Source organism: Sorex araneus, chromosome 1, assembly GCF_027595985.1.
Source record: "Sorex araneus isolate mSorAra2 chromosome 1, mSorAra2.pri, whole genome shotgun sequence".
Lineage (NCBI taxonomy): Eukaryota > Metazoa > Chordata > Mammalia > Eulipotyphla > Soricidae > Sorex > Sorex araneus.
This window is the reverse complement of record NC_073302.1, coordinates 187,356,101-187,375,619: the sequence shown is the minus strand read 5'-3', so window position 1 is coordinate 187,375,619 and position 19,519 is coordinate 187,356,101. Positions and strand designations below refer to the sequence as shown.

General features: G+C 39.5%; 1 protein-coding gene across 2 annotated transcripts in view; it reads left to right on the top strand.

Annotated features, from left to right (window-relative positions):
• FAM174A (family with sequence similarity 174 member A) overlaps positions 1-19,227 on the top strand; it is a 40,708-nt gene extending 21,481 nt beyond the window's left edge. The window contains exons 2-3 of one of the 2 annotated variants that reach the window (XM_055138784.1): positions 266-400; positions 18,718-19,227. In XM_055138784.1, the coding sequence (XP_054994759.1) occupies positions 266-400; positions 18,718-18,721 (139 nt within the window). In that variant the 3' untranslated portion in view covers positions 18,722-19,227. Of the gene's footprint in view, positions 1-265; positions 440-18,717 lie in introns of both variants that reach the window. The other variant, XM_055138773.1, reaches the window with a different exon arrangement.
• The last annotated feature ends 292 nt before the right edge of the window (positions 19,228-19,519 follow it).

Sequence of the window (19,519 nt, the reverse complement as noted above, 5' to 3'; positions counted from 1 at the left end):
TACGTAGGACTAGTTACGGCTCACCAAAATCCTAGGTGCTTTCTTTCTGTAATGCTCCCATTGTAAGTATCCTGGTTCAAAATTCAGAAACAGGGATGGCTTGTTTTTAACTTTATCTCCATATATATCATGCATTTGTATTATATATGTGTATATATACATCTATATTATATGTGTATATATAATATACATGTGTGTATACAATGTACATGACATATGACGTAGATAATTTTAAGTAAAATCTTGTTCATGTTATTTTTGACAGGATGCGAAGAAGAAACCGGAAGACTAGGAGGTACGGAGTTTTGGATACTAACATAGAAAACATGGAACTGACGCCTTTAGAACAAGATGATGAGGAGGAAGATAACACTCTGTTTGATGCCAACCATCCTCGAAGGTCAGTGTCGAAGGCCGAGCTGTATGAATCAGGAAGCAGGTACCTGGCAACTAAATTGAAAAATTAAAATTGTGATCCTCAAAACGATGGTGTTTCTGTCCTTTAGACTTGCTTCAGTTCTGTTTCAGGCGGTACTTGGTGCCTCCCCAGAAAGGGCTCGTTCCCTTTGCTTTCTCAGTAGAGCAAACACTGCGTCTTTCTCCCCAGAAGGGAGTCTTGACTGTACGGCTTATTGCAACGCCTGTTGCTGGAACTGCTAGTTACTGGTGATACGTATTAATCCTCCGTCCCTCTTGGAGAGCCCTGCAAGCTACCGAGAGTATCCCATCCTCACGGCAGATCCTGGCAAGCTCCCCATGGTGTATTCGATATGCCAGAAATAGTAACAGCAAGTCTCACAATGGAGACCTTACTGGTGCCCGCTCGAGCAAATAGATGAACAGCGGTATGACAGTGCTACAGTGATGTGTTAATTCAAGGTGTATGTGTATAAAATAATAACAAATTTGATTTTCTCTTTTGCATTCTGAGGGTATTTTCATTTTAGTTTGGCTTATGCAATTTGAAATGCTTCCTTGTTGAACTGTCATTGGACTGATGGTCTGTGGGCTGATGGTGTCCTGATGTCTAGTCACAGATCTTTCTCATGAGTGTTCAGACTTTCCCAGGAGGTTTGGATAAGGGAAATTACACATTGTTTTCAATGCCGATTAAATGAGGAAAGGATGCAGTAAAAGTTTACACTCCATAAACAGATGTGGGCTGGAGCTATAGCACAGTGGTAGGCGTTCGCCTTGCATGCGGCTGGCCCGTGCTCAATTCATCCGCCCCTCTCGGAGAGCCCGGCAAGCTACCGAGAGTATCTCCCCGCATGGCAGAGCCTGGCAAGCTACCCATGGTTTATTCGAAATGCCAAAAACAGTAACAGTAAGTCTCACAATGAGACATTACAGGTGCCCACTCAAACAAATCAGCGAGCAATGGGATGACAGTGACAGTGAGAGAACAGAAGTTACGGAACAGAAGGCAAGTTACTTAGACGGAAGAAAAGAACGGGTCCAGAATCAGGTACAAATGCAAGGACGCAGAATTCTGGCTTTCTAAAAGAAAAGCATATGAGTCTCTGTGAGGTCTTAGTTGCTGGCGATTCATCTGTCCTTGGGACTCCTTTTTGCTCTTGCTAGCCCTCCCCCCGTCCATTTTCCCTGTGTCATTGTGGTGTCCAGGGCATGCCACACACCTGCCTGTGGCTCCTGCCCGTCGTTTTCCATTTTGTGTTGGTGCCCTACGGGCTTGCACACCAGGCAGCGCCGCCCACCTCCCAGGTCCAAAGCTTGATGGATTTGCACCCCCTTAGCTGCAGTGCACGCTGGCGCTGCAGGGACTTTTAAGTTTGACCTATTTCCGTTTCTTCTTTTTGCCATTGAAATTAGATCCCTAAAGGCATTTTGAAATCGGTGTCATGGAAAATTTTGCCTAAGTTTTTCAGTGTGTTTTACCTTTTCAGGCCTAATAGGAGTTTAATCTTGAATGTGGTATGGGATAGTAGTTCTTTTCCTTTATTTTGGATGTAGATATCCAAGTTTTCCACCACCAATTATGGGAAACTGCCTCTGAATTTATTTCATGCATTGTACTCCTTTATTATTAGAGACCACATTTATGAGCATTTGTTCCTGAACTCTCAGTTTCATTTCATTGTAAATAATATAGATAGAACATAATGGCTAATATGTGTATATATATATATATATATATACACATATATATATATACATAATGGAATTTGCATTACATACAGTGGAATAAAACTAAGAAATCAGGAATATTTCTATGTACTTAGCACACTTTTCATGACTATCTCTGTTTTTAGTATGAATTTGGAGAATTTGATCTCACCTTTTGTTTGTTCTCAGGATTCCTTTCGTTATTTGGGATATTTTATGACTTCATATATATTTCAGTTACATTCTAGTTAATTGAAGAGTGATGTTGTAAATGTCTTAGAAATAGCATTGGATCTGTGTAATGCTTTCGGTCTGACAATCATGTTAACAATATTCCTCTAGTTCATCTTTATATTTCTTTGAATAGTGATATTGTTTTTAAAATAAAAGTTAACATCCTTTATTAGGTTTCTTCTGCATATTTACTTCATTTTGAAATAAATGGGACTCCTTCTGAATTCCCTTCACTTCCATGTTGCTTCTATTTTTACTTGCGTTTAATGTATAAGTGCGTCGTATTTGCGTATCGATTCTGTAGTCTATAACTTCATTGGGGCTCTTTCAGGGTCAGGAATGAGACCTGTCGTTACTGGTTTGGGCATGTTGAATACGCCATGGGGAGCTTGCCTGGCTCTGCCTGCAGTTGTTGGGAAAGAAGAGTAAGGAGCGGCTTCTAGAATCTCAGGGCTGGGAAGAATAGAGACATTACTGGTGCCCGCTCGAGTAAATCGATGAACAACGGATGACAGTGATAAAGTGATAACTTTATTGATTTTTTTAACCTTCAGAAAGTTTTTTTGTGAAGTATTTACGGTTCTTTGCCTTTATTATTAAACTGTCATCTTCAGATTGTTATAATTGTACTTCTCTTCCAATTTGAATTCCTTTCTTTTATTATTTCTTTGGAGCTAGAGTATTATCCTATTGAATAATAGCGGTGAAAGTAGAAATCTTTGTCATATACCTGATATTAGAGGGAAGGGTTTCATATTTCACCTTTAATATCTGTGGTAAGTCTTTCTGTCTTGAGATATACTCGTTCTGTTTCCATTTTGCTGGCCATTGTTAATCATAAACAGATGTTTAATCTTGTCAGTCTTTCTCTATTTAATAACCTGTGATTTTACCTTTACTTTGTTGATGTGGTTAATTACATTAATTGGTTTACATGTTTGTGTCTCTGGAATAAATCCCATTTGGTTGTGATTTATGAGCCTTTTAATATATTGTTTCACTAAGATTTTGTTTTGAGGATGTGCATCTATGTTCATTTACCAGGGATATTGGTTTATAGTTCTTTTTTTGTGATGTCCTTGTCTGCCTTTTGTATCAGGGCAATGCTGGTCTCATAAAATAAGTTTGGTGGCATTTCCATTTGGCTGCTTAGAAGAGCTTGAGGGCACAGGTAATAGGGCATTCTCTCTCTCTCTCTCTCTCTCTCTCTCTCTCTCTCTCTCTCTCTCTCTCTCTCTCTCTCTCTCTCTCTCTCTCTCCCTCCTCTGTGTCTCTCTCTTTCCCGCCCCTTGGCATTCAGTGGTCTCAGGTTATCTCCCCTCTCAGAATGGCCAATGCCGTGGGCAGAGGAAGGAGGAAACCAGGGCCAGACTGTTTGGTGATCAGTTGCCATTTATTTCATTCTCCCCATGCATCTGTTCCAGTCTCACTAAGCCCCTCATTCCTCTCTCCTCCTGTCCCCCTCGCTCCTCTCTCCATCGCTGCCTTGGCCTCTCTTGGTCTCTCCCTAGTCTCTCTCCAACTCCCCCTCATTGGGGGTGGCAACCTTAGACTCAGGCCTAGTAGCACAATCAACTTCTCAAAGCCCTTCCTGACCACCCATCAGGATTAAGGGCAAAATACCACCTAGGGGATTTTTTTCTTCTTTCCTTAGTCCAATAGCTTAATTAACATCTTAACAGATTAATTTTCACTGTATCACTGTCATCTCTTTACTCACCAGTGGGCACCAGTAACGGCTCCATTGTGAGACTTGTTGGTACTATTTTTGGCATATTGGGATACACCATGGGAGCTTGCCAGGCTCTGCCGTGCGGGCAGGATACTCAGCTTGCCGGGCTCTCCGAGAGGGGCAGAAGAAACGAACCTCAGTCGGCTGCATGCAAGGCAAATGCCCTACCTGCTGTGCTATCCTATTATCTTAAATCACTATCAAAACATTTTGTCATTGTATCATTAGATATTTTTCAAAATGAGAAAAACCAAATACTTTTTCCAGCCAGCACACAAATGAGAAAACTAGAAGCACTTAAATATTAATTGTACTTCTTTTTTTTTCTTTTTGGGTCACACCGGCGTTGCACAGGGGTTACTCCTGGCTCATGCACTCAGGAATTACAGGAATTACTCCTGGCGTTGCTCATTAGGACCATATGGGATGCTGGGAATCGAACTTGGGTTGGCCGCATGCAAGGCAAACGCCCTACCCGCAGTGCTATCGCTCCAGCCAGCCCCTTAATTTTACTTCTTAATATTAGTTATTTTGTATGGACACAGTAAGAGATGCATTAAACTTGTAGGGTGGCTCTCCTGGGGACATCTTGCTATAGATATCAGTCTATAGTGCTTAGTCTTTCCTAACCCTCCAGATTAATCTTTCCTAATCCTAGCAGGGTCCTGATCTAGTTGTTACTCTTTGGATCATGACAGAATTTGACCATGACAGTGCTTTTAACTTAGAGTTAAGTATTATGGAGCTTTGGCCTGTCCCATTTTGATTCCAGGGTAGCTCACAGCTTGCCCTGGGTCCATCCAGTCCCTTTTTGGGACCCTGCTTTTGGAGTGCTAGGAAGTGAGGGCAGCTGAGGCTTAAATCAAGAGAACAGAATGCGTAGGAGTGAATATTATTTGGAGTCAATTAATTCCCAAATTACAAAAGCATAGCATTCACTGTCTTCCTGTGTCTACACAAAAAGGATCTTGCTCTGAATTAACTATGCAAAGGACTTAAGGAGAAGGGAAAAGCAATATTTACAAGTTAAGAGAGTCTGATTAGGGGATAAAGATGATTGGTTGGGGAAGCAGAGCACAAAGAAAGAGGTTATAAATAAACACAGAGGAATGGGAGCACTGTGATGGGAGTGACCCAGTAAACCTATGCTCCCTGGCACAAGGCAGAAAGGACAAACCAGTGTTACCCTACACTGGGCTTTTGTTTGGGGGAAACTCCTAAGGTTATGGTTTCAATCCGCTTGCTCATTAAGTGTTCTGTTTTCTGTTCCCTCATGATTCATTCCTAGGAAATTGCGAGACTTTAAGAATTTCTCTATTTCTTTTGGATTCTTCAACTTCTGTGGTGTGAAATTGTGTGTAGTAATCTATATTTCTGTGGGATCACTTGCAACTTTTTTTCCACAGTGGTAGGGCGTTTGCCTTTCATGGGGCTGACCCATGTTTGATTCCTGTGCCCCTCTCAGAGAGCCTGGAAAGCTACCGAGAGTATTGTGCCTGCACTGCAGAGCCTGGCAAGCTACCCGTGCGTATTGGATATGCCAAAGACAGTAACATTAGGTCTCACAATGAGAGATGTTACTGGTGCCTGCTTGAACAGATCGATGAGCAACGGGATGACAGTGACCGTGATCTTTTTAGGACTTTCTCCCCCTTTTTTTAAACATTATATATATATATATATTATTTTCATAAAAGTAGTTCACAGTAGTTCATTACAGATAATATTCAAACACCAATCCCACCACCGAGCACCATCCCACCACAATAAGAGGGAAGTGTGTGAAGGTTATTGTATTTCATTCTGGAGCCATTTAAGCCAGAATATAAGAGAATACAAGCAGGTATGTTAAAACCATCAAATGTGTGGTACTTTTGATAAGTAAGTGAGATAGAGTGTAAGAGGTTGTACGGCTGCAGATATGGCTGTGCACTCCAGGAAATTCTGCAGTACATTCTTCCAGGAGCTCTGTTTTATAGTCTCTGGGTCTTTGCCATTGATGAGATTACACGGCACTGGAGGTAGCTTGTAGATGTGACTGCCGAGCTACTGGAATACTGGAGAGCTGGGGAGAGGAGGCCCAGTCCTGGTCCCATCAAGCTTGGAGATCTCAGCCACAGGATCCCGCTTACCTGGGTTTCTCTGATTTCTCCCTTTTCTTAATGAATTTAATTAAGAATTTTTCAACTATTACCTTTTTGAAAAACAAACTCTTGCTTTTGATAGTGTTTTGTAGCATCCCTTTGATTTTTATTTTATGTATTTGGGGTTTGGGGGTCACACCTGATGCTACCTGGGGGTTACTCCTGACTTGCTACTCAGTAATCACCCTTGGTGGTGCCTGGGGGACAATAGGGGATACCAGGAACTGAAGCAGAGTCTGCCATAGCAAGGCAAGCACCCTCCTCAGTCTCTTCTGCCCCCCTGTGCTCAGGACTTATAGGTGGTGCTCTGGGGACTGTGTATCTAGTGCTGCGGAATGAAGCCAGGTAACCTGCATGCAGAGAAGTGCCTAACTCTTGTACTCTCTCTTCAGTCACCTGAGTGATAATGTAATGTATACTATTATATATTTACAGATGTATAAATTTATATTGGTCCTTTAACTTGCTCTCCTCTGCTGACCTATGGTCTCATTTGGCCTTTTCCTTTTCCTTTAGGTGTGAAGTTAAATTACATACTTATAGTACACTTGTTCCCCCCAAAAAGCTTAGATTGCATGAATCTCCCTCTGTTGCTCTCACTATGTCACATGTATTCTTCGAGCTTTATCTTCTGTTTTATATGTTTCTAAAATCTTTTTTTTTCTACATTCTTTTGATTACTTTATTGAGTCAGTAATTATCCAGTATCCTGCGGCTTATTCTCCATATATTTGAACTTTTTTCCTCCTTTCTTTTTTTTTTTAATAGTTTAAATTCTTTTGTTTGGGGACCACATCTGCCAATGCTTAGGGGTTCTTCAGGAATCTCTCCTGATGGGACTCGGGGGAACGTGTGGGGTGCCGGGATCAAACCTCAGTCAGCCCCATGCAAGACACATGCCTTACCCTCTGTACTATACTATCTCTACAGCTCCATGTCCTGCTTTATGTGGTTGATTTTGTGTTTTATTTTATTAGAATTCTTAGTAATCCTGGATATGATTCACTCTTTATGAATTCATTTACACATAGACCAGTACATGAGGTCTTGCCATTTAAATGTTTCATGTATACTACAGAAAATTACAGAGAAGAACTAGATGAAGAAGAGCTTTCTGGGGTGGAGAACCCCCCGGAAATGTCTCTGAAGGCCATTCCGGCTGACTCCTTAGAAAGCTCTCTCACTTTGCATTTTCAGCGTGATTAATCTGACCAATATTATACTATGGCATAATATAGTATTGTTAGTGTAGTATAGTATTGTTAGCATAGTATCTTTGTCTCTTTTTACTTTTTTCGCTGAAGCCTGTTTTGTTGTGTGTATATGTGACTGTCCTTGCCTCTCTGAGACTGCCCCTTGCCTGTGTGATTGTTGCCCAGCTTTTTACTGAGTCTCGTCTTTGTGTCTGTCAGGGGCTGTTCTGTGTAGCAGAGGGCTGCGTTTATTTCCTGATCCCTCCGTCATTATGTGCCTTTTGATTGCTCACTCGAGGCCATTGATATAAAGTGAAATTGATATAAATATGTTTGTTGGCTGCTTCTCTCTGTGGCATCTGGTCATTATTCTAGTTTGTCTGCAGTGCTTTTTGCACATATATGACCTGATATGAATTTTATGTGTTTCATTTCTTCTTGTTGGTCTTAGAATTTTTATTTTGAAGTTATCATGAGGTTTATAGCTAATGTCCTGTGCTTTAAAACTAAAATCAAGTAAACCTTGATTTCTACCTAAATTGTCCCCATTATTACTCTTCTCTCCCATATTTCGTGTGTGTGTGTGTGTGTGTGTGTGTGTGTGTCTGTCTGTCTGTCTGTCTGTCTGTCTGTGGCTACTCCTGACTATGCTTGAGGGAGCACAATGGGAATCAAACCGAGGGCTCATATGCAAAGCCTACACCTCATTTCTTCAGTCTATTTCTCTTGCCCTGACACTTTGTTTCTCTCTGTATCCTCTGTCTGCCTGCCTGCTTGCCTGTCTGTTCCATCATCCATCTTTTTCTTTTCCTTCTTCCTTCCTTCCTTCCTTCCTTCCTTCCTTCCTTCCTTCCTTCCTTTCTTTCTTTCTTTCTTTCTTTCTTTCTTTCTTTCTTTCTTTCTTTCTTTCTTTCTTTCTTTCTTTCTTTCTTTCTTTCTCTTTTCTTCTTTCTTTGTCTTTCTTTCTTTCTTTCTTTCTTTCTTTCTTTCTTTCTTTCTTTCTTTCTTTCTTTCCTTTTCTTTATTTCTCTTTTCCTCATTTTCTTTATTTTTTCTTTCTGTTTATTTCGCTTTCTTTCTTTCTTTCTTTCTTTCTTTCTTTCTTTCTTTCTTTCTTTCTTTCTTTCTTTCTTTCTTTCTTTCTTTCTTTCTTTCTCTCTCTCTTTTTTCTTTCTCCCTCCCTTCCTTCCCTCCTTCCCAGCCTTCCTCCTTCCCTCATTCTCTCTCTCACCACCTGTTTGTTTAGTGGTGTTGAAGTGTTTTAGCTGCCTTTTCTGAAAAGCTCATTACTCCCTCTTCAGACCTGAATGATTAATGCACTTCATTCTGGAGCCGGGCTGGAGCCATAGCACAGCAGTTGGGCGTTCGCCTTTCACGTGACGGACCTGATCCTGAGTTTGATTCCTCTGCCCCTCTCGGAGAGCCCAGCAAGCTACCAAGAGTATGGAGCCCGCGCGGCAGAGCCTGGCAAGCTACCCGTGCATATTGGATATGCCAAAAACAGTAACAATAAGTCTCTCAGTGGGAGACGTTACTGGTGCCCACTTGAACAAATCGATGAGCAACGGGATGACAGTGACAGTGAATTCTGGAGCCAGTTACTTAATCTTCCTGTGCTCTCTATACCATTATGTTTCTCTCCCTTCCTTCCGTCATATCTTCTAAAAATATCCCGCACACTGGGGAAAAAAATAGAAAAAAAAAAAAAGAAAAGCTGAGTGATATCCTAGCCGGGTAGAATTTTCCTGGTTGAGTATCAGTATGTTGTGTTACCTGTTCACCCATATACGCACCCGTCCATCCAGTTGGCAAAGAGGTACAGTTCCTTATGTAGCAGTTCTTTCCTGCAGACCCTGTATGCTTGTGGCACATGAGTAACAGAAAATTGAAAAAAAAAAAAAAACTGTGAAACTTGTAGTAGGGAAAAACAAGATGAGCAAGTCAAAACTTAGTTTTCATTTTTTACTCTGATAGAGTTGATGTTTATTTTTTCTCTAAAACATATATCTATGCTATACTATTAGAAATAGGAGTATTTTAAAATTTATAGAACAACTTACCATAATAAAAATGGCACAGAGAATAACCTATAATTTTATCTTGATTTGCTTTCACATTTTACTTCATTTGTTTTCTTTTTTTTTTTTTTGGTTTATTTATTTATTTATTTTTATTGAATCACCATGTGGAAAGTTACAAAGTTCTCAGGCTTATGTCTCAGTTATACAACATTATAACACCCATCCTTTCACCAGTGCCCATATTCCACCACTAAAAACCCCAGTATACCTCCCGCCCCTGCCCCCACCCCCCAACTGCATAACTGATGAATTTCACTTCATTTTATCTTTACCTTGATTACATTCCATATTTCAACACAAAACTCACTATTGTTGTTGGATTTTACCCCCAAGTAGGACAGCCCTACTACCAAGGAAGCGTTTGATAATTAGTTTTCCATTGCTTAGAATGAAGAGATATGTAGCCCCACTGCTCCAGGTACACAACTCTTTTTTTTCCCTTTTCCTTTTTTTTTCCCCCCTCATCCCCCTTCCCGAGCCTCATAGTATGGTGGACGCCACGCCGCGTTTCTCCCTGAAAATGGGAAACAACCGAGAAAGAGAGATATTTCCTCTTCTCGGCCGGTGTGGGGCTGTTGTTTAGTTCACAGTCTAGAGAAATGGCTGCTACTTTGATACTTTGATTACCTTCAATATTTCAACAAAAAACTCACTGTTATTATTTGGAGTTTCCCTCTCAAGTCAAACCTGCTAAAAAGGAACCGTTTCACATTGCTGACAATTAGGAGATGTTAAGTCTTGGATTTGGTTTTGGATTTCTGTATAAAGTCCAGGGAAAATTCTGCCAGAAATTGCATAGCCCAGTTCACAGTCCCAGTGCATTGCTGTCTGGAATCAAAGTCTTTAGGCACAGGGGGTCCGTTTCACTCTCAGCAGCTCTGGATTTATCTGGGCCGAGGGCGTGCCGGTTACACCCACTTCCCATGATTGCCTAGGAGACCCAAAGTGTAAAAACCGTATACCTCTGGGTTAGGAGTCTTAGAAGGTGGCTCTCGTCCCGTGGATATTGCTACTGCTGTCATTTTCCATGCAGAAAGACAGGGTGGAGAGGAAAGATCCATCCCCGGGTAGCGCATAGTTGTAGCCCAGCTCACAGTCCCAGTGCATTGCTGTAAGAAGCTGCGCTGGATGCCAAAATGTGTTAGGTCTCTGGAATCAAAGTCCTTAGGCGCAGAGGGTCCGTTTCACTCCTTATATGTTTTCTTTGTCTTATTAATTAGAGTTACAAAAGAATCTTTCTCCCTAGTTTACTTCATGCTACATTTCCACATAACTAAACTCAGGTTACACTGCTTTTCATTGGCATGCATACTGGAGATGTGTATTCATCTATCCTTAGTGTTTGTGAGAAGTGTAAGATATTTGTTCAAGCTTTTGTCCAATTTCTATAGTCTGTTATCTTTTCTTTGCCAGTACTCTAAGGAGACCTTTTGAAATCATGAAAATGCCCTGTTTCTAAAAAAAAAAAAAAAGTTTTCCCTTACTTAGAGCATTCCTTTGTCACAGTTCTTGCACAATCCTTAATCTTCGCAATCATAGTTGTAAAATAAGGACTTCCCAGTGTATAAAAATTAACCAGCAGAACCTAATTTTTAGTTCAGAAGATCTGGATCCTTTGATTTTGCATTTATTTTAGAGTTATAAGTTACAACAGGAGGCATAATTCACTTTATTTTTGCAGTGTTGATGGTGTATTTCCATGGTAAACTTCTCAGAAAGTAATTATAGGTCAAGAGAATTGGTGGTGACAGTAGGGTATTCCTGTGGGTGTAGCCAATTGGGTTGATTGATTTTTATTTTATTTTATTTTATTTTTTTTGCTTTTTTTGGGTCACACCTGGCAATGCACAGGGGTTACTCCTGGCTTTGCACTCAGGAATTACCCCTGGCCGTGCTCAGGGGACCATATGGGATGCTGGGATTTGAACCTGGGTCGGCCGCGTGCAAGGCAAACGCCCTACCCGCTGTGCTATTGCTCCAGCCCCGGGTTGATTGATTTTTGTCATGAAAGGCAGTGAGAAGCTGCTTATCTTTTGTCCCAGTACTGTACTATGTTCTAAAGGAAAGAGGCATACTGTGTGGCGCCATGTAGCTGGCAGGCTCTTACCTATGGTATACCAGCACTGTCCATCAGGAGCTCACACGACTGTCTCTTCACCATGCCCAAGTGTGGACCTTTTCTGTAGGCCAAACCTATTTTTTGCCTCTTTTAACATGATGGATGTTTCAGGACACCAGAAGCAATGAAGACTGTTTTTTTCTTACATTCTTCTTCAAACAGTATTTAAGCTTAACTATTTAAGTAACACCTGCAGATTCTAGACAAGCACTATGATTTTTTTTCAAGTTGTGGGTTTCTTTTTCTTTTTTTGTCTTGGCTTTGAGGAATGTGAACACCCTTCTAACGGACAGCAATTTCAGTCTTCTAATTGCGTTAGGTGGGGCAGTCTCAACAAAGTAAGCAGAAATTTTATTGAGAAACAGGGTATTTTCATGATTATAAAAGGTCTCCTTAAGAGTACTGGTAGAGATCTGTAGCAGAAGTACTCGTTTCCTTCTGTAGCTATTTTTGTTTCTGTAGTGAGATTTATAGCCCTACCTATTGTTGCTAGAAGTAATGTACTTCATTTGAAGCTGAGTCAGTGGACAGACCATTTTGTCAGTTTTAGAGCTTAAACATGCCTTTACCATCAGTTTCATCAATATTTCAAATTGATCTTTTTTGGAAGGTGTATCTAGATCTCACTGTATCTCATTTAATAGCAAATGCTAACTTTAATATATTTGTTTCTTCCAAACAAGGGGGAGGCGGTGTGTGTGTGTGTATGTGTGTGTGTGTGTGTGTGTGTGTGTGTGTGTGTGTGTGTATGTGTGTTGTGTAGGGAATCAATGAAAAGTTATTTTAGGATCTGGGAGACTTCACCAATGACTTTCCAAGGTAGCTGTATACATCATAAGAGAAAGATAAAAAATGAGCAATACCATTGTAGATTCTCTCTGTGGGGATCAGACCAAGAGTATCACAACCCAGAGGAGAGACTGGCTCAGTTCCACAGCATAGCTACAAAAGGCATGACTGGAGTCGTCCCTTGTTACTAAACACCTGCATTAGTGCACTGTCCCTGACACTGCCAGGCTCCCAGGCACTGAGTGATGAAACGAAGAATGTATGATGAAATCAAGATATAAATAAATGAGAGTTCTCCTTCTATAATATATAATCACAGAGTGATGAAACGAAGAATGCATGATGAATTAAGATTTAAATAAATGAGAGTTCTCCTTCTATAATCTCATTGTATATTGTAAATATTGATATCATCTATACCTTCAAAGAGAAAATTCTAAATTCAGTGCATCATGTCTTGTATATAAGCTCTTTCTGTTACTTTTTCGTTATAAATACTTTGACTTGTCAGATTTGACTGCTGGCAACACAGAGCCACATTTATCAACAATATAACTGATGATAATTAATGTTGAATCATCCTTTGCTGGTGCTCCTTTCATTGTTTTAAGTGCTTTCTAAAATTAGTTCTTCTTGATTTTCCAAATTCTGTCCACAAAATAACAGGAAGCAAGTCATTTCCAAAGAAGTAAGTGAATTTCCATGCCTGGAGTCTTATCCGAGTGTATGAAGCTGTCTTTTTGTAGTCAGATTTTTCTGAGAAGGTTATTTTTAGTGCTGCTTTTAATATATCAGAGTTTTAGTTGTGATTTTTGCTCTTAGGAAGGATTGAAATAATTGTTTTTCATTGTTTCTTTTTCATTTTATTGGGTTGAACTCATATGAAATTGCTAGTATATGGTTTCATCAAAACTTGCTAGATAGAATACTATTTTACTTTATTTAATAAATGGAGCTGAGTTGGCTCAGAAACTCTGGCTCACCTCTAATGCACAATGGCCCTGACTGCCCAGCCGCTGCCAAGTGTGGGCATTGTTCCTAGGCCGTGTCACAAATGTCTGTGGTGATCACACAGAGCTAAGCTTTCTGTGAAGACTAGAGGAGAGCGCTCTTGTGGTTCCTGAGAGAAATTTTCCCCAGAGCTCTTGACAGAATTGGTGTAGGTTTTCATTTTCTATAGGGCCATGTGATCATTTTAGACTAATATTTGGGAAAGAAACTGAATACCTCAGAGGTAATGGAATTCAAATTGTTTACATAATTTGTTAAAACTATTCGTTATTGTTTAACCTAATTCTAATTTGGGGTCAAATGGCTATTGAAGACCACCATCTTTACTTTGACTGTTAATGCCAATCCATCCAATTATTGATGACGATACAGTCAGTTAGGGAACTGGGTATCCAGTTATGTGGGAAAAATAATATCCAGATATATGGGAAAAATAACAAATTTCAAATAACTTATTTTAAATTTGTTGTTGATACTCCAGTTTTGTATACTGTAGTTTAGTTGCCAAAACACTTTGAACAAATGAACTGTTAGACTGAAAAAAGCAATTATCAGCTCTTTACTTTCATATAAGATGCATTAGCTTCTCAGATTGGAGCATTAATGAGAAAGCAGAGAATCTACTGAATGAAAATTACTTTTATTTTTCTCAAAGAAATATATTCATTTTTCTCAATACAAATAGTCATAATCAGTTTTTAAAAACAAAGCAGAGGTTTGCAGCACAAAACAAATGAGAACAATATCTTTTTGCTATTCTGTCTGATTTCTGCTGAGTAGTGAAGCCATTATCACCATTGTTATTTTCATTATAAAATAATGTTTAAAAAAAGACATTTCACAATCTTGATAACAGCTTCTAAGAGCTAGTATTACTGTATTACTGTCATCCCGTTGCTCATCGACTTGCTCGAGCGGGCACCAGTAACGTCTCCATTGTGAGACTTGTTAAATTTGTGATAAATTTGAGCTTTTAAGAAAAGATAGTTTAGGTTTAACAAAAAGTAATGTAATACTCGGAACTTATTTCAAATAAAATCCTTGTTCTTTGCATGCTTAGAGCTCTTGACTATTTTTACTTTTTTTTTTTTGAGTCACACCCAGTGATGCACAGGGGTTACTCCTGGCAGTGCTCAGGGGACCATATGGGATGCTGGGATTCGGACCCGGGTCAGCCCCGTGCAAGGCAGACGCCCTACTCGCTGTGCTATGGCTCCAGCCCCTTGACCATTTTTAAGTAATAGCACTGTAGTCCCGTTGTTCATCAATTTGTTCGAGCAGGCACCAGTAACATCTCCATGGTGAGACTTGTTACTGTTTCTGGCAATTGAATACACCACGGGTAGCTAGCTTGCCAGGCTCTGCCGTGTGGGTGGGATACTCTCGGTAGCTTGCCAGGCTCTCCAGTAGGGATGGAGGAATCGAACCCAGGTCGGCCTCGTGCAAGGCAAACGCCCTACCACTATGCTATCACTCCGGCCCTTAAGAGCTAGTACTTCTAGCGTTTCAGTTATTGTATTTTTGCCAAATACATAGTTTTTATAATCCTAAAATTTCCTTTGTAACAATTTGTGTCCCACATCATTATGTTTGACATTGCATAGTATCATGTGTGTTTGTTACAGTTCTGCACAGTACTGTATGGCCACAGAATAGTTTCTGGTTATTAACATCAGCACATCAGAATCAGACAGCAGATTTGACATGTGTTTAACCTGAAAATTTCATGAAGAAAAAAGTTATCAATTTGCAAATAGGTTTTGTTTCCAAAGCACTGCTTTTAATGTTCAATATAGAAGACATAAAGCACTGAATTTAGAATTTTCTCTTTGAAGGTATGGATGATATCAATATTTACAGTATACAATGAGATCATAGAAAGAGAACTCTCATTTATTTAAGCTCTGTGAGACTGTTTTCCTACCTGTGAAAAGAACAATAGGAAGCGCTTTGAAAACCTTTCCTATCTTGATGATTTCATCATACATTCTTCATCACACATTTATCATACATTCTTCGTTTCATCACTCAGTGCCTGGGAGCCTGGCAGTGTCAGGGACAGTGCACTAATGCAGGTGTTTAGTAACAAGGGACGACTCCAGTCATGCCTTTTGTAGCTATGCTGTGGAACTGAGCCAGTCTCTCCTCTGGGTTGTGATACTCTTGGTCTGATCCCTGATCCCTACAAAGTGAGTCTCCAATGATTTCACTCATTCTTTGTTTTTGTTTTTTATAATGTGCACAGCTGTCCTGGGAAGCCATTGGTGAAGTCTTCCGAATGTTTGCCTTTCCTGTGGTCTTTGAGCTTCACTTCTCATGGACTGCTCAGTTTTATTAGTTATTCCTAGCTTAAACATTGTCAGTGCAAGATTTTCACAGTTAAAAGTCTTTTGTTTATTTTTATTGTTGGAAAGGTAGAGATGAGTTTATTGAAAAATAGAAGACAAAGCAGCTTTGTCAAGGTGGATCTTTATGTAGGGTTAAGTTCTGTAGTTACATTTAAACATACAGTGAATTGGGCCTTATTGCATACAGAGCAGAGGGCTGGCCTTAGTGTCCTATGCTTGTTGTGGTCTCCTGTTGGGCTCGGGGATGTGTGTGAGTCACTGAGTAGAGTTTGTTAACGAAGACTGTTATGCATCTGGACTTTACCATCTGTGAGAATGATGAAATATGTTTACAATATTCCACAGATATATTCTTCAGCACTTTGGGAAGCTGTTTTTGTACATGTGAAAGATGAGTTTGAGATGTGAAGAAATTGAGGTTGAGGAATTTGCAACGCTTTCTGTATTGTGGCTGTGGGATGTCAAAAGAGAGGCAAGGGCCAGGTTAAGGAAAGAAAAGGTGAGACAGTGGTAAGGTAATGCTGATTATGAGCAACCCTCGGGGTGGGGAGACATCAGAGGGGAGAGTGGATGGTCCCGCCGAAGAGTTCGGAAGGTGGGTGGTGGCATGTTTGCTTAAGGATTCCGTGAGAAGAACAAGCATCAGTGAGCAGAGGGAGATGGTGGAATGCTGAACAGGATACAGAGAAAAGATCTGAGTATAGGACTACAAGATGAGGTTTGAGTTTAATTCTTGCTTGGTTTAAAGTATTCCTAGCTGGGGCATATAGATAAGTATCACCACCTGAAGTATTGCTGCATCTGGAGCTTAGGCGTGCCAAGTAGGAACCTGCTGACTCCATAGCACATAATAACTATGTGCTGGGCTGGAAACATCTGAAACGGTTGTGGTGGTCACAGCTTGAGAATCGCAGCGTCTGGTGGGAGAAAAGGGCACATGGTTGGAAAATGAGAACAGATGAAAGAAAATGTTCCTTATGCAACTGTCACTGTCACTGTCATCCCGTCGCTCATCGATTTGCTCGAGCGGGCACCAGTAACATCTCTCATTGTGAGACTTATTGTTACTGTTTTTTGCATACCCAATATGTCACGGGTAGCTTGCCAGGCTCTGCCATCCGGACGCAATACTCTCGGTAGCTTGCCAGGCTCTCCGAGAGGGACGGAGGAATCAAATACGGGTCTGTCACGTGAAAGGCAAATGCCCTACCGCTGTGCTAGGCTCTCCGAGAGGGGTGGAGGAATCGAACACGGGTCGGCCACATGAAAGGCGAATGCCCTACCACTGTGCTATCGCTCCAGCCCATGCAACTTTAATAAATCATAATGATTATCTATATTTAGATACATTTTCAAGTTTTTTATGAATTTCAGGATGCATTTACAAATTTCATTCTAAATATGTTATGCTCCTGGTTCTTCTTAACCATAGAGCTTCTTACAGTATCCACCACCGCTAGATGTCCTCGAGGTTCTGACTAAATGATTCAAATTCCATAGACTGCTCAGTGGTAGGGAAGAATCTGTACTTCTATGGTCTTACTCTGCTACATGTAGTCACAATTTTGATTTTACTGATTGTGTTAAGTATTATATCTAACTACAAAGTGTTATATTATAATATAAATAATATACTTATAAAATATATTATCATACAGCAGATAGGGTGTTTGCCTTGCACATGCCTAACCCAGGTTCGATTCCTCTGTTCCTCTCAGAGAACCTGGCAAGCTATCGAGAGTATCCCACCCACACGGCAGAGCCTGGCAAGCTCCCCATGGCGTATTCGATATGCCAAAAACAGTAACAACAAGTCTCACAATGGAGAGATTACTGGTGCCCGCTCAAGCAAATCCATGAATAATGGGACAACAGTGCTTTTATTTAAAAATGGTCAAAAGCTTTAAGCATGCAAAGAACAAGGATTATTTGAAATAGTTCCGAGTATTACATTACTTTTTGTTAAACCTAAACCATCTTTTTTTTAAAAGCTCAAATTTATCCTCTATTCAAAATATATAGAGAATATCATTATTTTATAAATATTTACTAAGTAAATAGAGACCTAACCTGATTGCTTTTTGAAAATTTGGGTAAAGTGATACATATCCATGCCAAATAAAAATCCAGATGCTAATGGTGATTAAAAAGAAAGAATCAGTTTGTGAAATCTGTTCTCTTTTAGCTACTGTATTGTGTTTACTAAATTATATTCTTTAAAATCATCCTAGAGACTGGAGATGTGGGTACAGCAGGTGACCAGGCCAGCCCAGTTTTATCCCTCGTACCCCATGTGGTCCCTTGAGCCAAGGCAGTGAAACCCCTGCTCACCACTGACTGGTCCCCCAAAAAAACAAAATAGAAAGAATTTTCTAAGAAGCTGTGGATTAAGAAGCCTTGAATTACAGTACAGCTCAGCATATAATTAAAACAAAGATCTATCAAAATGCCTATGATGAAAATATAATAGTACCATAGTCAGTAAACTTGAAAACATTGTATATGCTTATGAAAACCATGTTTTTTGTGTTGGTAAATCTCTTTATTTTATTATAAGTATGGCAGGCATATTTGTCTTCTTCCAGCAATACAAACTCAAACCTGCTTCAAGTAATCATGTATTTGAAGATTTAGAAATAGAATCAGTTATAGATTATATTTTCAGAAATTATAGAAACAGTAATATTGTATATGAAAAAGTCTTTAATTAGCTATACTATCTGCAAATAAATTCTTTTGCAAAAGTTGAAATTGTAATTGAAAAAGTAGTGTATGATACAATATAGCCAAAGTAATCTTTGTTTTATTGGTGCCATTCATTAAAATTTATTTAGATTGATTATTTTTTAATCTTTCTGCCACACCAACTCTTTGGAAATTTTTTAGATGTGTAGCTTATTTCAGGATAAGCATTTATTGTAATTTTTTTTTCCTTACAGATAAGAATGTGCCTTTTGATGAGAGGATTTCATCTTTCTCCAGTGAAGAGAATTTCTATGTTTAAGGAATAAGAAGCCACTTTATCAAGGGAGGGTATTTAAGTTACATGTATTATAATAACCTTTAATTTGTTGTAGAAAATACTGTATCTTTTTGTTATGTCTGTATGTCTAAAAGCTCTTCATGAGCTTGGGAGTAAACTGTATTATAATAGAAATATGTTTGAAAATTATTTTAAGATGGTGTTTTTTGATCAGTTTTTGTTTATCATATTGTAAATTGTTTTCTGTACTAATCAGTTAATACTAATTACTTTGCCAGTATTGTATTTTGAAGAATTGAAAATAACAACCAACTGGTATGCAAAAATAATTAAATTTTTTCTTTACCAAGATGTTTCCCCGTTCTTATGGGAAAAAGCCAAAATTATTACCTTTCATTTGGGTTTTTTAAATATTGATAAATGTCTGAGTTATTGTATGCAAAACAATAAATATGATTTAAAATCTTTCAAAGTGGTACTGAAAATTTTTTTTAGAAAATAAGCTAAATCCGTGGTATCACAAAGTAACATTTTATGATCTCTAGAAAAATATGTGAAAAGTTAGTATATTCCTTTAGTGTGTTAAGGTCTCTGCTTGGACTACATATTTGAGTGACCAGTGGGTCTCGTAGCCGTTTGACTTGTTCCCAGTGTTTAACGGAGAGAAAGTGTGGCCCAGCCCTGTGGCCCAGAGCTCTGCTCACTGTGGTGTCATCAGGAATATTAAAGCCTGTGCAGACTCGGCTCCAGAATCAGGT